The sequence below is a fragment of the Pseudophryne corroboree genome, chromosome 7 (genome assembly GCF_028390025.1).
Source record: "Pseudophryne corroboree isolate aPseCor3 chromosome 7, aPseCor3.hap2, whole genome shotgun sequence".
Lineage (NCBI taxonomy): Eukaryota > Metazoa > Chordata > Amphibia > Anura > Myobatrachidae > Pseudophryne > Pseudophryne corroboree.
Window position 1 is genome coordinate 420,742,360 of NC_086450.1, and position 24,817 is coordinate 420,767,176.

Consider the following 24,817-nt stretch of genomic DNA (forward strand, 5'->3'; position numbering starts at 1 on the left):
AGTCACATACCATATCTGTGTGCACTGCTCAGGCTCAGGCCAGTGTGCTGCATCATCTATATATATTATATATCTGTCTGACTGCTCAGCTCACACAGCTTATAATTGTGGGGGAGACTGGGGAGCACTACTGCAGTGCCAGTTATAGGTTATAGCAGGAGCCAGGAGTACATAATATTATATTAAAATTAAACAGTGCACACTTTTGCTGCAGGAGTGCCACTGCCAGTGTGACTAGTGACCAGTGACCTGACCACCAGTATATATAATATTAGTAGTATACTATCTCTTTATCAACCAGTCTATATTAGCAGCAGACACAGTACAGTGCGGTAGTTCACGGCTGTGGCTACCTCTGTGTCGGCACTCGGCAGCCCGTCCATAATTGTATATACCACCTAACCGTGGTTTTTTTTTCTTTCTTTATACATACATACTAGTTACGAGTATACTATCTCTTTATCAACCAGTCTATATTAGCAGCAGACACAGTACAGTGCGGTAGTTCACGGCTGTGGCTACCTCTGTGTCGGCACTCGGCAGCCCGTCCATAATTGTATATACCACCTAACCGTGGTTTTTTTTTCTTTCTTTATACATACATACTAGTTACGAGTATACTATCTCTTTATCAACCAGTCTATATATTAGCAGCAGACACAGTACAGTGCGGTAGTTCACGGCTGTGGCTACCTCTGTGTCGGCACTCGGCAGCCCGTCCATAATTGTATATACCACCTAACCGTGGTTTTTTTTTCTTTCTTTATACATACATACTAGTTACGAGTATACTATCTCTTTATCAACCAGTCTATATTAGCAGCAGACACAGTACAGTGCGGTAGTTCACGGCTGTGGCTACCTCTGTGTCGGCACTCGGCAGCCCGTCCATAATTGTATATACCACCTAACCGTGGTTTTTTTTTCTTTCTTTATACATACATACTAGTTACGAGTATACTATCTCTTTATCAACCAGTCTATATATTAGCAGCAGACACAGTACAGTGCGGTAGTTCACGGCTGTGGCTACCTCTGTGTCGGCACTCGGCAGCCCGTCCATAATTGTATATACCACCTAACCGTGGTTTTTTTTTCTTTCTTTATACATACATACTAGTTACGAGTATACTATCTCTTTATCAACCAGTCTATATTAGCAGCAGACACAGTACAGTGCGGTAGTTCACGGCTGTGGCTACCTCTGTGTCGGCACTCGGCAGCCCGTCCATAATTGTATATACCACCTAACCGTGGTTTTTTTTTCTTTCTTTATACATACATACTAGTTACGAGTATACTATCTCTTTATCAACCAGTCTATATATTAGCAGCAGACACAGTACAGTGCGGTAGTTCACGGCTGTGGCTACCTCTGTGTCGGCACTCGGCAGCCCGTCCATAATTGTATATACCACCTAACCGTGGTTTTTTTTTTCTTTCTTTATACATACATACTAGTTACGAGTATACTATCTCTTTATCAACCAGTCTATATATTAGCAGCAGACACAGTACAGTGCGGTAGTTCACGGCTGTGGCTACCTCTGTGTCGGCACTCGGCAGCCCGTCCATAATTGTATATACCACCTAACCGTGGTTTTTTTTTCTTTCTTTATACATACATACTAGTTACGAGTATACTATCTCTTTATCAACCAGTCTATATATTAGCAGCAGACACAGTACAGTGCGGTAGTTCACGGCTGTGGCTACCTCTGTGTCGGCACTCGGCAGCCCGTCCATAATTGTATATACCACCTAACCGTGGTTTTTTTTTCTTTCTTTATACATACATACTAGTTACGAGTATACTATCTCTTTATCAACCAGTCTATATATTAGCAGCAGACACAGTACAGTGCGGTAGTTCACGGCTGTGGCTACCTCTGTGTCGGCACTCGGCAGCCCGTCCATAATTGTATACTAGTATCCAATCCATCCATCTCCATTGTTTACCTGAGGTGCCTTTTAGTTGTGCCTATTAAAATATGGAGAACAAAAATGTTGAGGTTCCAAAATTAGGGAAAGATCAAGATCCACTTCCACCTCGTGCTGAAGCTGCTGCCACTAGTCATGGCCGAGACGATGAAATGCCAGCAACGTCGTCTGCCAAGGCCGATGCCCAATGTCATAGTACAGAGCATGTCAAATCCAAAACACCAAATATCAGTAAAAAAAGGACTCCAAAACCTAAAATAAAATTGTCGGAGGAGAAGCGTAAACTTGCCAATATGCCATTTACCACACGGAGTGGCAAGGAACGGCTGAGGCCCTGGCCTATGTTCATGGCTAGTGGTTCAGCTTCACATGAGGATGGAAGCACTCAGCCTCTCGCTAGAAAAATGAAAAGACTCAAGCTGGCAAAAGCAGCACAGCAAAGAACTGTGCATTCTTCGAAATCCCAAATCCACAAGGAGAGTCCAATTGTGTCGGTTGCGATGCCTGACCTTCCCAACACTGGACGTGAAGAGCATGCGCCTTCCACCATTTGCACGCCCCCTGCAAGTGCTGGAAGGAGCACCCGCAGTCCAGTTCCTGATAGTCAGATTGAAGATGTCAGTGTTGAAGTACACCAGGATGAGGAGGATATGGGTGTTGCTGGCGCTGGGGAGGAAATTGACCAGGAGGATTCTGATGGTGAGGTGGTTTGTTTAAGTCAGGCACCCGGGGAGACACCTGTTGTCCGTGGGAGGAATATGGCCGTTGACATGCCAGGTGAAAATACCAAAAAAATCAGCTCTTCGGTGTGGAGGTATTTCACCAGAAATGCGGACAACAGGTGTCAAGCCGTGTGTTCCCTTTGTCAAGCTGTAATAAGTAGGGGTAAGGACGTTAACCACCTCGGAACATCCTCCCTTATACGTCACCTGCAGCGCATTCATAATAAGTCAGTGACAAGTTCAAAAACTTTGGGTGACAGCGGAAGCAGTCCACTGACCAGTAAATCCCTTCCTCTTGTAACCAAGCTCACGCAAACCACCCCACCAACTCCCTCAGTGTCAATTTCCTCCTTCCCCAGGAATGCCAATAGTCCTGCAGGCCATGTCACTGGCAATTCTGACGAGTCCTCTCCTGCCTGGGATTCCTCCGATGCATCCTTGCGTGTAACGCCTACTGCTGCTGGCGCTGCTGTTGTTGCCGCTGGGAGTCGATGGTCATCCCAGAGGGGAAGTCGTAAGCCCACTTGTACTACTTCCAGTAAGCAATTGACTGTTCAACAGTCCTTTGCGAGGAAGATGAAATATCACAGCAGTCATCCTACTGCAAAGCGGATAACTGAGTCCTTGACAACTATGTTGGTGTTAGACGTGCGTCCGGTATCCGCCGTTAGTTCACAGGGAACTAGACAATTTATTGAGGCAGTGTGCCCCGTTACCAAATACCATCTAGGTTCCACTTCTCTAGGCAGGCGATACCGAGAATGTACACGGACGTCAGAAAAAGACTCACCAGTGTCCTAAAAAATGCAGTTGTACCCAATGTCCACTTAACCACGGACATGTGGACAAGTGGAGCAGGGCAGGGTCAGGACTATATGACTGTGACAGCCCACTGGGTAGATGTATGGACTCCCGCCGCAAGAACAGCAGCGGCGGCACCAGTAGCAGCATCTCGCAAACGCCAACTCTTTCCTAGGCAGGCTACGCTTTGTATCACCGCTTTCCAGAATACGCACACAGCTGAAAACCTCTTACGGCAACTGAGGAAGATCATCGCGGAATGGCTTACCCCAATTGGACTCTCCTGTGGATTTGTGGCATCGGACAACGCCAGCAATATTGTGTGTGCATTAAATATGGGCAAATTCCAGCACGTCCCATGTTTTGCACATACCTTGAATTTGGTGGTGCAGAATTTTTTAAAAAACGACAGGGGCGTGCAAGAGATGCTGTCGGTGGCCAGAAAAATTGCGGGACACTTTCGGCGTACAGGCACCACGTACAGAAGACTGGAGCACCACCAAAAACTACTGAACCTGCCCTGCCATCATCTGAAGCAAGAAGTGGTAACGAGGTGGAATTCAACCCTCTATATGCTTCAGAGGTTGGAGGAGCAGCAAAAGGCCATTCAAGCCTATACAATTGAGCACGATATAGGAGGTGGAATGCACCTGTCTCAAGTGCAGTGGAGAATGATTTCAACGTTGTGCAAGGTTCTGATGCCCTTTGAACTTGCCACACGTGAAGTCAGTTCAGACACTGCCAGCCTGAGTCAGGTCATTCCCCTCATCAGGCTTTTGCAGAAGAAGCTGGAGGCATTGAAGAAGGAGCTAAAAGGGAGCGATTCCGCTAGGCATGTGGGACTTGTGGATGCAGCCCTTAATTCGCTTAACAAGGATTCACGGGTGGTCAATCTGTTGAAATCAGAGCACTACATTTTGGCCACCGTGCTCGATCCTAGATTTAAAGCCTACCTTGGATCTCTCTTTCCGGCAGACACAGGTCTGCTGGGGTTGAAAGACCTGCTGGTGACAAAATTGTCAAGTCAAGCGGAACGCGACCTGTCAACATCTCCTCCTTCACATTCTCCCGCAACTGGGGGTGCGAGGAAAAGGCTCAGAATTCCGAGCCCACCCGCTGGCGGTGATGCAGGGCAGTCTGGAGCGACTGCTGATGCTGACATCTGGTCCGGACTGAAGGACCTGACAACGATTACGGACATGTCGTCTACTGTCACTGCATATGATTCTCTCAACATTGATAGAATGGTGGAGGATTATATGAGTGACCGCATCCAAGTAGGCACGTCACACAGTCCGTACTTATACTGGCAGGAAAAAGAGGCAATTTGGAGGCCCTTGCACAAACTGGCTTTATTCTACCTAAGTTGCCCTCCCACAAGTGTGTACTCCGAAAGAGTGTTTAGTGCCGCCGCTCACCTTGTCAGCAATCGGCGTACGAGGTTACATCCAGAAAATGTGGAGAAGATGATGTTCATTAAAATGAATTATAATCAATTCCTCCGCGGAGACATTGACCAGCAGCAATTGCCTCCACAAAGTACACAGGGAGCTGAGATGGTGGATTCCAGTGGGGACGAATTGATAATCTGTGAGGAGGGGGATGTACACGGTGATATATCGGAGGGTGAAGATGAGGTGGACATCTTGCCTCTGTAGAGCCAGTTTGTGCAAGGAGAGATTAATTGCTTCTTTTTTGGGGGGGGTCCAAACCAACCCGTCATATCAGTCACAGTCGTGTGGCAGACCCTGTCACTGAAATGATGGGTTGGTTAAAGTGTGCATGTCCTGTTTTGTTTATACAACATAAGGGTGGGTGGGAGGGCCCAAGGACAATTCCATCTTGCACCTCTTTTTTCTTTTCTTTTTCTTTGCATCATGTGCTGATTGGGGAGGGTTTTTTGGAAGGGACATCCTGCGTGACACTGCAGTGCCACTCCTAGATGGGCCCGGTGTTTGTGTCGGCCACTAGGGTCGCTAATCTTACTCACACAGCTACCTCATTGCGCCTCTTTTTTTCTTTGCGTCATGTGCTGTTTGGGGTGGGTTTTTTGGAAGGGACATCCTGCGTGACACTGCAGTGCCACTCCTAGATGGGCCCGGTGTTTGTGTCGGCCACTAGGGTCGCTAATCTTACTCACACAGCTACCTCATTACGCCTCTTTTTTTCTTTGCGTCATGTGCTGTTTGGGGAGGGTTTTTTGGAAGGGCCATCCTGCGTGACACTGCAGTGCCACTCCTAGATGGGCCCGGTGTTTGTGTCGGCCACTAGGGTCGCTAATCTTACTCACACAGCTACCTCATTGCGCCTCTTTTTTTCTTTGCGTCATGTGCTGTTTGGGGAGGGTTTTTTGGAAGGGACATCCTGCGTGACACTGCAGTGCCACTCCTAGATGGGCCCGGTGTTTGTGTCGGCCACTAGGGTCGCTTATCTTACTCACACAGCGACCTCGGTGCAAATTTTAGGACTAAAAATAATATTGTGAGGTATTCAGAATAGACTGAAAATGAGTGTAAATTATGGTTTTTGAGGTTAATAATACTTTGGGATCAAAATGACCCCCAAATTCTATGATTTAAGCTGTTTTTTAGTGTTTTTTGAAAAAAACACCCGAATCCAAAACACACCCGAATCCGACAAAAAAAATTCGGTGAGGTTTTGCCAAAACGCGTTCGAACCCAAAACACGGCCGCGGAACCGAACCCAAAACCAAAACACAAAACCCGAAAAATTTCAGGCGCTCATCTCTATAATGCTCCCCATCGACCCCCCTGTCCCTCCCTTCCTGCAGTCTAACCCTAACCTTCCCCCTTGCAGCCTAACCCTAACCCTCACTCCTTAGAGCCTAACCCTAATCCCACCTTCTTAGTGCCTAACCCTAACCCCCCCCCCCCCACACACACACACACACAGCCTAAACCTATCCCCCTTCTCCCACCAGCCTGACCCTAACACACCCGGCATACTTACGATCGGGATGCCAGTTATTGGGATTCTGGTGCCAGCATTGTGATCCATGTCGGGATTCTGGCGTCGGTCTTCTGATCAGTGTTGGTTTTCAGACTGCCAGAGTCACGAATCCCGGTATGCTGGCCGGATCCCAACATTGGATAGTGGTGCAGGAACACTGGCATGCATGTGAATTGCAGGTAATCAAAGGTCTCTCTGGAGCTAAATGGTAGACATGTATCTTCCACTGTGATAATCTAACACAGTAAAGAACAAGATGGCCCCTGCACATGTTCACTAGTGCTCTTGGTGGCCATCTTGGGATAAGGCATGAAGCCTGACCGGAGGACTGGAATCTGCACAGTAGAAAAGCCAGTCTGCGGCATTTGATTGGATGTCAGTACCAAGTTATCACCTCCCATTTAAGTAAATGACATCCTCAAAACCTTCCCAGTTGGTGGCTTTAAATGATGTGATCGACCACGGATAAACAGACCCCCTTTATCTTCTTAAGTGACAATTATTATTTCAACAATTGTAATTTTTTTCACGAATTTAATTCAAAAACATATTGTTTTAAAACATTTTTGCCTATTTTAGTGGGGGGGGGGGAATATATCTAGGTGGTCTCTAGCAAGTTCTGTGTCCATGTGCCCCCACTGTAACATTACCCAAAACCCTCCCAGTGGCATTACCTTCTGCTCCCTAGTGGTAATAGATTCCCACTGGCATTCAGTGTCCATAGGTCCCAATTGTGGCACTCCCCCAATTCCTCCATCCCTTGGCCATGTGTCACCATCTCCACAGCAGAAATACAACTTTAAGGGCCTTGGGGTCCATGTTCAGAACAGATTTCCTCCTAAAACACTGTGGGGCAGAGCAGGAGGAAACACTCCATCTGGCTGCTGTCACATCCCATGACCACACCAGTTACATTGCTTTATACTTAAGGCACAGCAGGATAGGAGAGAGATTTTCTATAAATTAACTTTGTTGGTACCTGCACTCTATTCTGCCGAATTGCCATGAGAAGGATGGAAGCTATGACTGCCACAGCCACCACAGATCTGAAAGATATCTTCATCCTGTATGGTGCAGAAGTCTCCTGAATTAGAGAGGAAAGAAAGAAAATCTTATGTATTTTGTGAATTTGCGATCTGTTTTTTTTAAATCTTTTTTTATTTTTTTTATTTTACATGGTGGTTACTGTGTGCCTCGCACCTCCATGGTGGTTACTGTGTGCTTTGCAGCTCCATGGTGGTTACTGTGTGCCTTGCACCTCCATGGTGGTTACTGTGTGCCTTGTACCTCCATGGTGGTTACTGTGTGCCTCGCACCTCCATGGTGGTAGAACTGCCGTGTGAATTGGTAGGATGAATATGGGTTCTGCCCACAAAATGGCTGCCTTCATTGTGTGTAGCAGCCCACATGAAAACATCATTGTCAATAGACTAAAACATAGATTCCAATACTCCAAGTGCATTCCTTGTTGTCTGATAAGTTGCTTGCTCTACTTTGCAGGTTTCTATAATTCAATCACTTTAACAGACCAACACCCAACTCCAGGGAATACATTACTTTTTGGACATAGTAATGATGAGTTACCAGTGATGCCAATGAACCACTTGATGTCTCTGGCCACAGTAAGTTCTTATGTGACATTAAGGGGGAAATTCAAATGTTTGAAAATTCAGTTGGGTGTCTGTTTTTTCCTATCTAATAGACAGGAAAAAACAGACACTAACCCGACTTTTCAAACATTTGAATTCCCCCCTTAATATCCTTATCTGCATTACCCGCAGTCTGGATATGTTGGTATTTATCAGGACTGCCTCTTCCCCCTGAACTTTCAGTGGCGCATCTACAATGGGTACAGGTGTGCAGTGCGCATGGGCTCATGGGTCAAGGAAGGTCCTACGCAGCTCACCCTACACCCATTGCTGCATTTACTTTCCAAATCATCGTACCATCCAGGGGTTAAAGTGTGGGGGAACGAGGTGGAACTGAGTTCCACCACCAGTAATGGTAGGGGGAACTAGTTCCACCACCTCCATTGCTCTGCACAGTAATTCCAACAGAAAACCCCACCCCATCACCTATGTCAGTCATTGATGAAGGCGGCGCTAGTGTTACTGATTAGCTGCAGCCATCTCCCCCTTCCTTAGGTCCTGGTCCTCCTCCATGTACATCCCACCCCTCCTGGTACTCACAGAGGCTGTGTCTGTTGGACAGCATTTATTACCTCCTCTGGTCCCAGTGGCTTCCTATTCCGGCACGGTGTATGTGATGTCATGCTGTCACATCTACTAAAGTGAGGAAGAGCCATGAAGAGGAGCAGGCTCTGTGCATCTTGAAGACAAGATGAGAAGGGGCTGGAGGGACAATAGAGGTGGAGAAGCTGCTGGGGGGATACAGTGAATTAAGCTACTGGGGGGGGGGGACAGGCGGTGAGCTGCTGGAGTAAGAGGCAGAGATGTGTATAAGGGGCACTACTGTGGGCATTATGAATATAAGCGTCACTACTGTGGTCATATGTATGTGGCACTATTATTGTGGGCATTATGTGTAAGGGGCACTACTACTGTGGGCATCCTGCACATAAGCGGCACTACTACTGTGGGCATTTTGTGTATAAGCGGCACTTCTGTGGGAATTATGTGTATAAGTGGCACTACTGTGGTAATTATTTGTAAGGGGCACTACAACTGTGGGCATTATGTGTAAGGGGAACTACTGTAAAAAAAGTGTGGAATGGGCACTACTGTGGGCATTGTATATAAGGGGCACTACTGTGTGGCATAACATGTATAAAGGGTACCATTGTGTAACACAATGTTAATAAAGGGCACTACTGAGTGACGTAACCAGAATAAGGGGAATCACTATGTGGTGTACTATGAATCAGGAGCGCTACATGCAGTGTAATGTAAATAAGATTGTGCTACAGTGTAGTGTAATTTGAATAAGGGGTACTATTATGTGACCACGCTGTTTCTTTGTGAGATCAATGTCCCTTTATAAAGTATGGGAAGTAGGGCACTAATTTATAGTTTACACTAGCACTGTCCCTGACTTTGCTTAATGTGAGGGGGGTGGGGGTTGATGGCGGGGTAAATGAGTTCCTCCACCTCTCCAGGACCATTTTAAGCCCTGGTACCATCCTAAGTTACACGGCAACATTCAGATCTGATATTTAAGTTCTATACTAAGTAGGCTAAAGTACACAAATTAAAATAATTAACTCATCTGATTAATCCATAAATCCAAACCAAGTGATTGAGTCAGAGAAACAAGAGGCACAAAAACATCTTTGCATACATGTATTTTAAAGGTACAATCCAGCAGAATATGTTTCGTGCATTCTACATTCGACACATATTCCTCCAGGGCCGTAACTAGGTGTGTGCGGAGGGGGCACCGCACATACTGTAGCACTGCAGGGTAGGGGGCGCTGTTGGCGGCTCTTGTCAATTATCTGTTTTAGTTACTTTCACTTGCAGCTTCCCCACTTTTTGAAGCCCAGCATCTCCTGACCGCCACTGTCTCCTACCCTGACCCCTTCTGTCACTAATACCTATACAACATTAATGAACTCAACTTGAGATTTCTTTATTATTCAGTCACACTGTCTTTTATTAAATTGCAAGATGCTGACATACCTGGGATTCGAAGTCATTGCCAGTGCCATTGCATTTAGACAATCTATTCATTGAGCTATATGCCCAGACCCAGTGCTACCCGCTCAGCGAAGGAATGCATAGCAGGAAGGTGCCAGACTGGAGAGGTGCTCTCCCTGCTCTACATCCCTCCCTGCTGCTGCCAGCTGCTGCGCCTGTCACTGTGTTACATGCAGCGGCACCGGCAGCATGAAAAAGCCTACTCCCCCCTCACCTGTAACAGCGGCTGTGTGCAGTGCGGGTGCCAAAGAGGGGGCGGAGCTACACCGACACGAGGGGCGGGGCTCCTCGAGATGGAGAAGGCAGAGCTACATGGGACCAGGCAGCTGAACAGGAGAAGAGTAAACAGTGGTGGCCAGCCAGACTAGGTAAATGGAGGGTGAGAGAGAAATGTGTGTGTGTGTGTGTGTGGACTGTGTATGTGTGTATGGTGTGTGTGAGGTGTGTATGCGTGAGGTGTGTATGTGTGCGTGCATTAAGGACGCTACTACTGATGGGCATTACGTATAAGGACACTACTATGGGGAGCATTACATATAAGGACACTACTACTAGGGGGCATTATGTATAAGCGGCACTTCTGTGGGTATAAGGATGCTACTATTGGGAGGCATTATGTATAAGCGGCACCTCCGGGGGGGATTACGTATAACGATGCTACTACTGGCTGGCATTATGTATAAGGACGCTACTACTGGCGGGCATAGTGTATAAGGATACTACTACTGGGAGGCATTATGTAAAAGTGGCACTTCTGTGGGCATTATGCATAAAAACGCTACTACTGGGGCGCATTATGTATACGTGGCACATCTGTGGGCATTATGTATAATGACGTTACCACTAGGTGGCATTTATGTACAAGAACGCTACTGCTGGGCGGCATGATGTATAAGCAGCACTTCTGTGGGCATTACATATAAGGACGCTACTACTGGGAGCATAGGCGGATCCAGGGGGGGGGCACTCAGGCTCGTGCCCCCCGTCATTTCTGACTTCTTTTTTGTTTCAAAAGGAGAACAGCAGCAGCACTACTGCTATTTCCATCAGTTGGATTTGATAAAAGACCCGCTGCGGCTCTAACAGCAAGTCAGTGTGGTAACCAATGGGGAGGCCCCCTGCTCTCACCGCAACCTACCTCCCCCACTGCCAGCCAGCCAGAGTCCAGCCCAGGTGCGGGGTTCAAATGCCAGCATGGAGTAAGACTGTTACTTATGATGGCGCAGAAGGCTTCATCAGCCCTCACTGCACCGCACAGTTTCCCAGCGCTTCCTCCTCCACTTCCTTTACCACCATGCTAGGTGCAGTCACACTTAGCCTCAGCTTTGAGAAGGTGGCCCGTGTGACTGTGACATGGCTGTCCTGCTGATATCTTATGCTGCTTGTTGGAGATCCAGCTGGCTGCTTCTGCTAAATAAAGATGGGCAGTTCATGTCCTGCAGTCTGAATCTCAGTGCAGTGCCCAAAACAAGGTATGCTGCACCTGCCACCACCAACTAAAAACTATAATAATTATATAGTGCTGGGGTGACTTCCAGGCTCCCATAACTAATGGAACAGGTGACCAACATTTCAAGGCCCAGTCAGTCTTTTCATCAGGGTGAAACATTGGCAATAAACCACGATGCACTCCTACAGCCAATCATTACCTGATAGTGTATTATGTGAGGCCACACCCCCTGTGATACCACTCCTCTTATCTGGGAGCACACGTGCCTAAGGTGCATGTAATTTAGAGATGTGCACCGGAAATTTTTCGGGTTTTGGATTCGGTTCCGCGGCCGTATTTTGGATTCGGACGCGTTTTGCCAAAACCTCCCTTAAATTTTTTTGTCGGATTCGGGTGTGTTTTGGATTCGGGTGGGGTTTTTTTTCAAAACCCCCTCAAAAACAGCTTAAATCATAGAATTTGGGGGTAATTTTGTTCCCATAGTATTATTAACCTCAATAACCATAATTTCCACTAATTTCCAGTCTATTTTAGTCCTAAAATTTGCACCAAGGTCGCTGGATGACTAAGCTAAGCGACCCAAGTGGCTGGCATAAACACCTGGCGCATCTAGGAGTGGCACTGCAGTGTCAGACAGGATGGCACTTAAAAAAATAGTCCCCAAACAGCACATGATGCAAAGAAAAGAGAAAAAGAGGTGCACTGTGGTCGCTGGATGGCTAAGCTAAGCGACACAAACACCTCAATATCACAGGAATTATTCGTTCTAATCAATGGTATTATTGGTCCAAATCACTGGAAGAAAATGACAAAATCACAGGAATTATTCGTTTTAATCAATGGTATTATTGGTCCAAATCTCTGGAAGAAAATGACAAAATCACTGGAATTATTTGGCAAGATCACTGTAATTCATAATTATAAATCACTGATATTAATTGGTAAAATCTCGCTATCGCCTGCCTAGTGAAGTGGAATCTAGATGGGATTTTGTACCGGGGACACAATAACTTCATCAATTGTCTAAATCCCAATGCACTAATGGAGGAAAACGGGCGCACGTCTAACAGCGCACTGATTATACTGAGAACTGATTATACTGATCACTGATGATACTACGGAGAACTGACACTGAGCAGCGAGAACAGCACTGGACTATTGTACTATAGTATACTGGTCCCCACAATGCAGCAAAGATATTGAGCACTGATCCGGAGAATAGAACTGAGTCTGACACGGAGCTGCAAGATACAGCAATGGACAACCGTACTGTACTACTATATACTGGTGGTCACCACAATGCAGCACTGTACTACTATATACTGGTCCCCACAATGCAGCACAGATATTGAGCACTGATCCGGAGAATTAGAACTGAGTCTGACACAGAGCTGCAAGATACAGCAATGGACAACTGTACTGTACTACTATATACTGGTGGTCACCACAATACAGCACTGTACTACTATAACCTGGTCCCCACAATGCAGCACACTGAGCACAGATATTGAGCTTTTCAGGCAGAGAACGTAGCCACGTCCTCTCCGCTCAATCGACAATGCACGAGTGAAAATGGCTGCAACGCATGGCTTTTTATATGGAATCCGAATCTCGCAAGAATCCGACAGCGGGATGATGACATTTTCCCCCGTTCGGGTTTTGCGTGTTAGGCGGGAAGAACCGAGGCTGCCTCGGACCCGTATAAACCACGTGAAGTTCGGGGGGGGGGGAGGGGGTTCGGATCTTGACGAACCGAACCCGCTCATCTCTAATGTAAATATAACTATTACCATTCCCCTATCATGGTGCCCCCCCTTTCATTGTCTTCTGAATCCGCCCCTAACTGGGAGGAACTATGTAAAAGCAGCGCTTCTGTGGGCATTATGTATAAGGATGCCACTAAGCCACTACTGGGGGGCATTATGTATAAGCGGCACTTCTGTGGGCATTACATATATGGACGCTACTACTGAGGGGGGCATTATGCGCTGACCCTTTGTGAAGCAAATTTATAGTTTGCAGGGGGGCGCTGTACACAGTAGCACCAGCCCTGTATATGCCCTTGCATAGAAAGCTAGAGAAGTCTAACTATTTTAAGCTTTCCTTGTACTTTGTGAAAAAACTATCAGCATTGCAGCTGAGCAAATCTATGGGGGGTAATTCAGAGTTGATTGCAGTAGCAAATTTGATAGCAGTTGGGCAGAACCATGGGGGTCATTCCGAGTTATTCGTAGCTGCGATCATGAACTCAGACATGCGGGGGGACGCCCAGCACAGGGCTAGCTCGCCCCGCATGTCAGTGCCGCCCCCCCCCCCACAGAAGTGCAAAGGCATCGCATAGCGGCGATGCCTTTGCACTTCAAGAGTAGCTCCCGGCCAGCACAGCTTTAGCGTGCCGGCTGGGAGCTACTCATCGCTCCCCGGCCCGCAGCGGCTGCGTGTGACGTCATGCAGCCACTGCAGGCCACTCCCCGCACAGTCCGGCCACGCCTGCGTTGGCGGGACCACGCCAATGAAACGGCGGCCAAATGCAGCCATTTCGCCCCCTCCCGCCCATTGACCGCCTCTGCCTGTCAATCAGGCAGAGGCGATCGTAGCGCCTGTCAATCAGGCAGAGGCGATCGTAGCGCAATGACGGGCATGCGCGGTTCTGACCCGATCGCTACGCTGTGAAAAACTGCAGCATGCGATCGGCTCAGAATGACCCCCCATGTGCACTGCAGGTGTGGCAGATATAACATGTGCAGAGAGAGTTGGATTTGGGTGGGTTATATTGTTTCTGTGCAGGATAAATACTGGCTGCTTTATTTTTACACTGCAATTTACATTTCAGTTTGAAGTTTTGAACACCCCCCACCCAAATCTAACTCTATCTGCACATGTTATATCTACCCCCCCCCCCCTCCCACGGTGCACATGGGGGGGTCATTCCGACCTAATCACACGCTGCCATTTTTTGCAGCACAGCGATCAGGTCACTATTGCGCATGCGTATGCACCGCAATGCACAGGCGCAACTGACCGTTTTCTGGGTGTGTTTGGAAAAACGCAGGCGTGTCCAAGTGTCTGCAGGGCGGGTGTCTGACGTCAATGCCGGGACCGGACAGGCTGAAGTGATCGCAGCGGCTGAGTAAGTTCAGACCTACTCAGAAACTGCACAAACTGCACAAACTGTTTTTGTACTGCTCGGCTACACAAGCGTTCGCACACTTGCACAGCTAAAATACACTCCCCTTTGGGCGGCATGTGTTTGCACAGCTGCTAAAAACAGATAGCGAGCGATCAACTCAGAATGACCCCCGTGGTTTTGGCCAACTGCTAACAAATTTGCTGCTGTGATCAACTCTGAATTAGGGGGGTCATTCCGACCTGATCGCACAAAGCCTATAGGTAACGTTTGCCACTGGCTTCCAGGGCACAGAGGTAATTTAACTGTGCTTGCCACCACTTTGTAGCTTTCTGGCACCATAAGTGAAGAGACAGTTCCAGAGATCTTTACTAAACCACTGTTAACCCTCTCAGAAATGCTAATACTTTGTCCCAAAAATATTGTAACAGTGTACATAAGGAGCAACAAAGGATTGATTACACTGAATTCTCCATATCCGTATTCCTATTCCTAATGATGAGATTTAGGTTATTCTGCCATAAAAACATGATGACAGCCCTCTGAATGCTTAAATAGGATGGGTTCCAATGTATAGACAGACAATGTCTAGGTCAAAAGTCAATACCCCATATGGTTGAAATGCATTAGGTCAACACTGACAAAAGGTTGACAGGTTCAAATGGTTGACATGGCAATGGACGACATACATATGGTTGACACATGTTGACACAACTTTTGGTTTTTGCATTTTTTTACATATTATTCATACTTTTCCATCCACGTGGACTACGATTGGGAATAGTAACCTGGGCGAGCCATGCAAGAGAATGTGGTACACTAATTAGGGTTGTCTGTGCTCTGACGGTGAAAACAACACCAAAAAATTTAAAAAATGTTGTGACAACCTTTTTTGTGTTGACCTTTTCGTGTATTCACTTTTTTGTCACTGTCTACCTAATGCATTTTGACATTATGTCAATTCATAGCAATTGACGCAGACATGAAATGTCATAGTAGACCACAAGATGTGGAATCTAGGTGTCTGGGAAGTACCAAGATTACCAAGAAGCAAGATTGTCTTAGTGACCATGTTAAGCATAATGAATAAAGGACGGGCATTTTTGTTTGAAGTTAGAAAAGCGACAGCATGGCAGTGGTTCCCAAACTTTTGTGAATCATGGTGTCATAGCGTATTAGAATTTTTTCACAGAACCCCTAGGCCAAATGTTTCTTATTGAGAAATTCAGAAAAAATGATTAAATTCAGTAAACTGTGCTCCTGCCATCCTTACGCTCAGTTATGTGGTGTTGGGCAGGGTTGTGTTTCTGTATGTCCACATATTTTATGATTGGCATCCACCAACTCTGGTTTTGCCTATCACACTGACCATATATAATTTTTTTTTAATAAAGTAATTTTTATTCAAGAGAATGGAGATAAAGTTACAGAAATTGCATATCAACGGCATATCACATATATCAAACAAATCACATTTTCATTTATGAGACATAGTTTACAGCAGTGAAGTAGCCAGCTGTGTCTTTGATGAAATGAGCAAAGATATACAATTGTTCATAGTATTTGGACTTGCAAGATCCGCAACCAATATATAAATCCCCATTAACCTTTTTGTTTTTCACCCGTAAACTAACCCAGAAAAAGAGTACAAGAAAAGAAAAAGGAAAGAGAGAAAAACATAGAAAGAAGCATAATAAGGAGGAATCACCTTACTCAGGACCTCTTCAGCCGTGCATGTAGTTAGGCGAGCACGCAGAGCTCAGCAGCCAAACAACTGAGCATACATCATTAAACATTAATTCATGACACGATAGCACTTCAGTGCCCTCTATGGTTGAGGGACCAGGCGGGAGTGGGGAGATTCCAGCCATGGAGACCAGACTCTTTCAAATTTGGCTGATGCGTTTTGTTTCATATATATATATATCGTTCCTTGGATATTGTATCATTAACTAGGGTCTTGAACGCAGAAACTAAAGGGCCACCAGGGGCCATCCAGAGCCTTGCAATGCATACCTTAGCCAAGGCACATACATTGCGAACATATAGACCCGCCGGATCAGGCACAGAAGCAGAGCATCCCATCCCCAAAATACAAAATTGTGGGGTAAGCAAGCCGCCAGTCACTCCTGTACTCTCCAGAATCGACCTGACCCCCGACCAGAACACCCGCAGCCTCGGGCAGTCCCATATTAGATGCCAAAATGTTCCCACCTCCACCCCGCACTTAGGGCAGAGGCTAGACCCGCCAGTCCCAAAAGTGGCCAGTCTAACTGGAGTCATATATGTTCTATGTAGAATGAAGAATTGAATTTGCTGATACCTGAGAGACTTGGTGACTGTAGCAGGATATTCCAGAGCAAGGGCCCAGTCCTCCTCAGTTATTAGACCCATATCCTCCTCCCACTTTCCACGGAGACGTGTCAAAGGTTCCGTATGGAGTTTGGTAAGAAGATATCCATACGCGAGGGAAACCATCTTAACTCGACCCAATGTAGTCACAAAGGTCTTGATGGGAAATAGGAGGATTTGTGGGGGGGACTCAGCAAATTGGGACTGGAGGGCATTACGAAGTTGAAGGTATCTGAAAAAGTAGGAGTTGGGTAGGACCATATATAATTTGATTTGATCCTGGACCACCATCCCAAGGCACTCCTCCAAGTGCCCCGTGGTACCTAGGGGCAGTGCCGTAACTAGGTGTGGGCAGATGGTTCTTCGCACACAGCGCATTTGTGCTCTGTGTGCACCATCTGCATCCACCCCGAGTAGCCGCCGGCGCTGCCAGGTGCAATGTATAAGAGTAGTGTTGCGCCTGGCTCCTTCTCTGCCGGGCACACTCTTGCTAATATACATTACAGCTGGCAGTGATGGGCTGTTGGGTCTGTCTCTCTGCAATGTAATCCGCCCCCTCCTTTCCTGCTGTGTCTGTAAAGGGACTTCCAATTACTGGAACCAGGAGCTAAAACTGAGCAGTGAGCACAAGTGAAGTGAGCCACAGTGTAGCTGCTAAGGAGGAGGGAGAGGCAGTATGTGACCACAGAGGTGGCGGGAAAGGTCAGCGTAAATCTTCTGTACATTCTTCACCTTCTGCTCCTCACCCTGACCTCTGTGTCTTTCTCTGTGATGCTCTCCTCCCTGCTCCTTCTCCTGCTGCAATTTTATGAGAGAGGAGCACAATGTTTGTGGGAGAGTCTGCTTTATTCTGACATTGGTGCATTACTTATATTGGGAAACACTTATATCAAGTAGGACTTAGCAATTTTCTAAAGAAATAACTTATTTTTACCTCCAGCATCATACTGTTTATTTTCTGCGTTTCCTCGGTAGTGACTGTATAGCGATCAGGGTTATAACGAGCTGTGGCGGATGGTGTTTCGCACACAGTGCATTTGCGCTGTGGGCGCACATCTACCCTGCGTAATGCGTAAAATGGGGCTATACCTGCCGTACTGTGTAAAAGAGGGGACTCTACCTGCCGTACTGTGTAAAAGAGGGGACTATACCTGCCATACTGTGTAAAAGAGGGGACTCTACCTGCCGTACTGTGTAAAAGGGGACTCTACCTACCGTACTGTGCAAAAGGGGACTCTACCTGCCGTACTGTTTAAAAGGGGACTCTAACTGCCGTACCATGTAAAAGAGGGGAATCTACCTGCCGTACTGTGTAAAAGGGGACTCTACCTGCCGTACTGTATAAAAGGGGACTCTACCTGCCATACTGTGTAAAAGATGGGAACTCTACTTGCCATACTGTGTAAAAGAGGGGACTCTACCTGCCCTACTGTGTAAAAGGGGACTCTACCTGCCGCAATGTGTAAAAGGGGACTCTGCCTGCCGTACTGCGTAAAAGGGGACTCTACCTGCCGTACTGTCTAAAAGGGGACTCTACCTGCTGTACTGTGTAAAAAGGGACTCTACCTACCGTATTGTGCAAAAGGCGACTCTATCTGCCGTACTGTTTAAAAGGGGACTCTACCTGCCGTACTGTGTAAAAGAGGGGACTCTACTTGCCATACTGTGTAAAAGAGGGGACTCTACCTGCTCTACTGTGTAAAAAGGGACTCTCCCTGCCGCAATGTGTAAAAGGGGACTCTGCCTGCCGTACTGCGTAAAAGGGGACTCTACCTGCCATAATGTGTAAAAGGGGGACTCTACCTGCCGTAATGTGACAGAGGCTCTACCTGATGTAATGTGTGTAAGAGGTGCTACTGTGCAGTGTAATTTGAATAAGCGAGACTACTGTGCAGCGTAATATGAATTGGTATTATTTTGTGGCCACACCCCTTCCCCATCAAGCTACACCCCTATATTTTTGATGCGCACTTTCAGCTTTATTTTAAATATGCTGTTTCTTGCACACAGCGCTAATATGTCTACTTACAGCACTGCCTAGGGGCAGTGGTGTAGCCAGAACTCTGTGGGTCCCATAGCAGCATTTTGAAGGGGCCCCTGTCCCAGTGCTTCTAGAGAGACACCTCTCCGTAGCAGTTAATTTTATGCACCATAATAGTGCCCTAGTTCATTTTATGACACATTATAATGCCTTCCACTTAATTTTATATCACATTACAATGAGCATACCTCCCAACTCTCCCGAATACAGCAGGACGGTCCTACTAATTGGACACTGTCTTGCTGTCCCTCCCATGGGTCGATGTGTCCCGCGGGTGGGGGTCAGATTGGGAGAGCCAGTGATCACTATTGCTCTGCTCTGCAAAGCAGCCGGTGATCACTGAATAGATGCCGTACACCCACCCATTTATCAGTGCACTGAGGGTTAGCCGGGGGCACACTGCAAAATGATGAAAATGGGGGCCGCGGTGCTAGTCCCTGCCCACTCCTTCCTAGGCCTTACCGACTCCTCTCGAGGCCACACCCCTTTGCGACCGCGCAGGTCCCGATCCACAATGGATAAGAGTTGGGAGGTATGCAATGAGTAGGTCCAGGGCATCCCTAAGGAACATCCACTCGTGAAAAATGTGTATTACACATGTTACTTTGACAGGGAAGGTGGGCCCTCTCAGTTCCTGGCCCCATAGCAGCTGCACCTAAAGTACATCTAGGGGTCTATTTACTAACCCTTGTTAGAAGATAAAGTGGATAGAGATAAAGTACCAGCCAATCAGCTTCTAACAGCCGTGTCACAGACTGGGTTTGAAAAATAAGCTCCTCCCATACTTAAAGCACTGCTTTGATAGAAAAAGTTCACATACATGTTGTATTCTGTCTCTATGTATGTGGACCATGGGGTATGGGGAGTAACCTTACAGAGTTGTTGTAACCAAACCTTTACCCTCCAACTCCAGGACCAATTGTTATACTGGTACTGTATAATAAAAAGTGAACACAGGTGTGCCCGCAGCTGCATCATCTGTTGCAACTTTATGCAAATGCCACTACAAAGCCATTCTCTGGTATACACTCTTGTGTATGAATGTGCAAGGACTGAGATGCCCACTATGCGCGTCCGTAGATGCTGTTAGACCACCTGGTGCAGGTTTAGATGCCACCATTAGTCACACTGTCAAAACTTGTGCTAGCCCTGTGGTAGTTTCACGTTTGCCATCTGAGTATGGCTTCCAGTATGAATGATTGAGTACCTACATACCCAACCACGACAGTGACATGCCACCGTCATTCCCATATCATGCCCATAGCACGGACCATCTCCTTGTGAATCTTTAACCACCTCCCAGGAATTCCCAGCACAAGACATTTCTGATTTTGTGTATCTTAATCGCAAAAGTGCCTTTGTGCGTGTACTATACATAACATATGCGCAGCAGGTGTTTTTAAGGACTTTCACAATCACTTAGTAGCAAAAAAAAAAAGCTCAACTCTGTGAACATCGGCTCTGTCTGTGATTGGGATTTATATACAGTCAGGCCTGGCGACGGGGGTCAAAGGGGACTCCCGTACGGGGCCTCGAGGATCAGGAGGGCCCCGAGCATCAGGGGCAGATAAAATGGGTCCGCAGCGCCTAAGAATGCTGTGGGCTCCGTGTGCTCTGGGCCGCCCACAAATTAATTAAAACACAATGATCTCCCTACACAAACATCCCCCATCCCTTACCTCGTCACTTGTTCTGATATGGTACTGTGCTGTAATGCCGGCAGTGAGGCGTCATAAGGAATGAGCCTGTCCCTGTCCCTGCAGCTGCCGCCAGCTCAGAGGAGCTGAGCAGTGGCACAGCACTGCCGGGCACACTGATAGTAACTGTCAGACAGCAGCCGCCCGCAGCCTCACCGATGTGCTGTCCCTACACACCCTGGCTGTAGTCAGAGTTGGTCAGGGGTGGATTGGGATAGAAAACCAGCCCGGGAAATTTATGGAAGCAGCGCTAAAGGGGGAGCAGTGTGGTGAGGGGAGGGGGTCTGTTGAGGGGGGTGGGATTCCTCCTCATAGGTCCTGATTGTATGCACTTGCAGCCTTTCTTGCGTCTTTTGCTGCAGTTGCGTCTGAGATTGGTCCCTCCTCGGTCCTGGCAATCTTCCTCACCGTTGTGACAGTCTGTGGGTCAGTGTTTATATATGTAAGCATGTTTGTGTGCGTATAGTATCTGTACATGTATGTGTGCATAGGTATGTTTTTATGTGTGTGTGTGTGTGTATGTATGTGTATATATATATATATATATATATATATCAAACCAAAAGATAAAGTACCCTTTTTTTGCGCTAATATACAATAAAGCTCGTACCACTGAGAAATGCCTCCTGTCAGACAAGGCACAGAATTGGGAATAGAAAAAAGAGATTCTCATGGGAGCTAGACCACCTCAGATGTCACAAACAGATGTGTTTATTTTTAAAATTTAACAGCAAAAACTGTAACCATATAAAAAAACATCAGTAAAACATACACATGGCTTTGTACTATAAATGAACAATACAGACTGATAGTTATCTTGATGAATTTTGTATTGGTGATATCCACAATTGAATCCAATATCAATTCTTCCAATAAAGCGTTCAGATGTATGTTCAATTCACAAATGCGTGAATGCCCAACGCGTTTCGTCCATACAGGACTTCATCAGGGGTCGTAATCAATAAGGTCAAAGTTTGTAAGATTCAATATCCCATCCAGCTTTTGCCGTGGGTGTGTGCAATATTCTCAAAGATAGAAGATATTCCAATATTCGTGTCTATCATATAAAGTTCACCAATGTATATAAAAAGAAGAAAAATTGCTGTGACAGTGACCTTTTGGGTGTAAATTGACAAATCCAATTCTGAATGAGTATACTATAGTAGACTCAAACTGAGTCAATATCCCTAGTGCTCTCTCAGGATTCTCATTCACAGCTATATATATATATATATATATATATATATATATAGCTGTGAATGAGAATCCTGAGAGAGCACTAGGGATATTGACTCAGTTTGAGTCTACTATAGTATACTCATTCAGAATTGGATTTGTCAATTTACACCCAAAAGGTCACTGTCACAGCAATTTTTCTTCTTTTTATATACATTGGTGAACTTTATATGATAGACACGAATATTGGAATATCTTCTATCTTTGAGAATATTGCACACACCCACGGCAAAAGCTGGATGGGATATTGAATCTTACAAACTTTGACCTTATTGATTACGACCCCTGATGAAGTCCTGTATGGACGAAACGCGTTGGGCATTCACGCATTTGTGAATTGAACATACATCTTAACGCTTTATTGGAAGAATTGATATTGGATTCAATTGTGGATATCACCAATACAAAATTCATCAAGATAACTATCAGTCTGTATTGTTCATTTATAGTACAAAGCCATGTGTATGTTTTACTGATGTTTATTTATATGGTTACAGTTTTTGCTGTTAAATTTTAAAAATAAACACATCTGTTTGTGACATCTGAGGTGGTCTAGCTCCCATGAGAATCTCTTTTTTCTATATATATATATATATATATATATATGTATATGTATATACAGTATATATATATATATATATGTTTGCATATGTGTGTATATGTATCTATGTGTGTATATGTGTTAGCGCTCCAGTAATGGGCACAGGGCGCTTCTAGTTTGCGTGACCGGATGACGCCACTGGAAGTAATAGGGTTGCCAGCCAGCATGTCTCAGTGAGCGTCTGATGGCAGGAGATCCCAGTTGCACTGGATCAGGTACACAGAGCTTGCGCGGGACCTGTTTTTGGTTGGATCAACACAGAGGACTCGTGGACACTCGCTCAGGTTAAAGGAGAGGAGATTCCGCACAATACGGCGTAAAGGCTTTTTCACGGTAAGGACAATACGTGTTTGGAATTCCCTGCCTGAGGGATTTGTAATGGCGGACTCTGTCAACACCTTTAAGAAAGGGTTAGATAAATTCCTAATGGATAAGGATATCCAGGGGTATGGTGCATAGTCATGCATTAGTTACTATAAATAGGGATAAAATGCAATGGCTGACAGCAGCATCAGTCAGAAATTTTAGTCAAATCATCATGCATAGGAGACCACAAATAGGTTGAACTCGATGGACAATTGTCTTTTTTCAACCTCAGATACTATGTTACTATGTTACTATGTAATTATGTCTTTGTATTTGTATCTATAAATTTTACTTTGTAGCATTATATCCTACCCCTGGCGACAGGTACAGTCCTAAAACGTAGGAGGCATATATGTATAGTACATATCAAGGGGGGCGGAGTTGAGGGGGTAGGGGGCCCCCAAAGATATTAGTGTATGGTGCTCCAAAATGTCTGTTGCCGACCCTGTATACAGTAACACCATATTTTTCTCAAAGACAGCCCTTTCTCTGATACTTTATTCATAAAAAGGCTGTTGTAGGGCTATTATTACCTACAATGCTGGGGCGTATTGCCTACCTACACATTCCGACCCTTAGAGCTCATCGCTGATAGCATGTTAATATCAGGAGAGTCTCCTTGCAGATAGTGAAATGATCCAGCATGAAATATGCAGAAAAGTCTTAGCATAAGGATTACAACTTTTTCCAGCGCTACATGTCTACCTGTATAGACACGTGAGGGAGAGATTACATATGATTTGCCGGCGGATGGGATTCCGGCTGTCAGTATCCCAGCAGCGGCATCCCGCCCACCAGAATGGGGCGAGCGCTAAGAGTCCACTTGCGGGCTCACTGCCCTCACCACGCTGCAGGCTCGGTGGCTCTCGCCACAGGATCTTTTCCCACTCTATGGGTGTCGTGGACACCCACAAGTGGGAATAGCCCCGATGCGCCGGTATTCCGGCTGTCGGCATTGTCGGCTGTCGGGATTCTGACGTCGGTATCCTGCCCGCTGGGATCCTGACAGCCGGCAAGTTAAATGCATACCTGAGGGAGTATAATAAATCGCTTTTGGAGAAGGCTGAGTAAATGGTTTTGTTACTAAGGAATGTGACACTAACACAGCAAAGGATAAATTCAACAATAGCAAAAACTGACTTTTCCAGTCCCACTAAAACAACGCAGAAAGTGCTATACATTCAGTAATATAATTCTATACATTCAGTAATATAATTCTATACATTCAGTAGTATAAAATTCTATACATTCAGTAGTATAATTCTATACATTCAGTAATATAATTCTATACATTCAGTAGTATAATTCTATACATTCAGTAGTATAATTCTATACATTCAGTAATATAATTCTATACATTCAGTAGTATAATTCTATACATTCAGTAATATAATTCTATACATTCAGTAATATAATTCTATACATTCAGCAATATAATTCTATACATTCAGTAATATAATTCTATACATTCAGTAGTATAATTCTATACATTCAGTAATATAATTCTATACATTCAGTAGCATAATTCTATACATTCAGTAATATAATTCTATACATTCAGTAGTATAATTCTATACATTCATTAGTATAATTCTATACATTCAGTAATATAATTCTATACATTCATTAGTATAATTCTGTACATTCAGTAATATAATTCTATACATTCAGTAGTATAATTCTATACATTCAGTAATATAATTCTATACATTCAGTAGTATAATTCTATACATTCAGTAGTATAATTCTATACATTCAGTAATATAATTCTATACATTCAGTAATATAAGTCTATACATTCAGTAGTATAATTATATACATTCAGTAATATAAGTCTATACATTCAGTAATATAATT

At 45.5% G+C, this 24,817-nt stretch overlaps 1 protein-coding gene across 1 annotated transcript in view; it reads right to left on the minus strand.

Moving 5' to 3' along the window:
• Positions 1–24,817, minus strand: part of LOC134943812 (NXPE family member 2-like) — a 75,014-nt gene that overhangs the window by 15,263 nt on the left and 34,934 nt on the right. The window contains exon 2 of the mRNA XM_063932429.1: positions 7,414–7,518. Coding sequence (XP_063788499.1) covers positions 7,414–7,497 — 84 coding nt within the window. The 5' untranslated portion in view covers positions 7,498–7,518. The remainder of the gene's footprint in view (positions 1–7,413; positions 7,519–24,817) is intronic.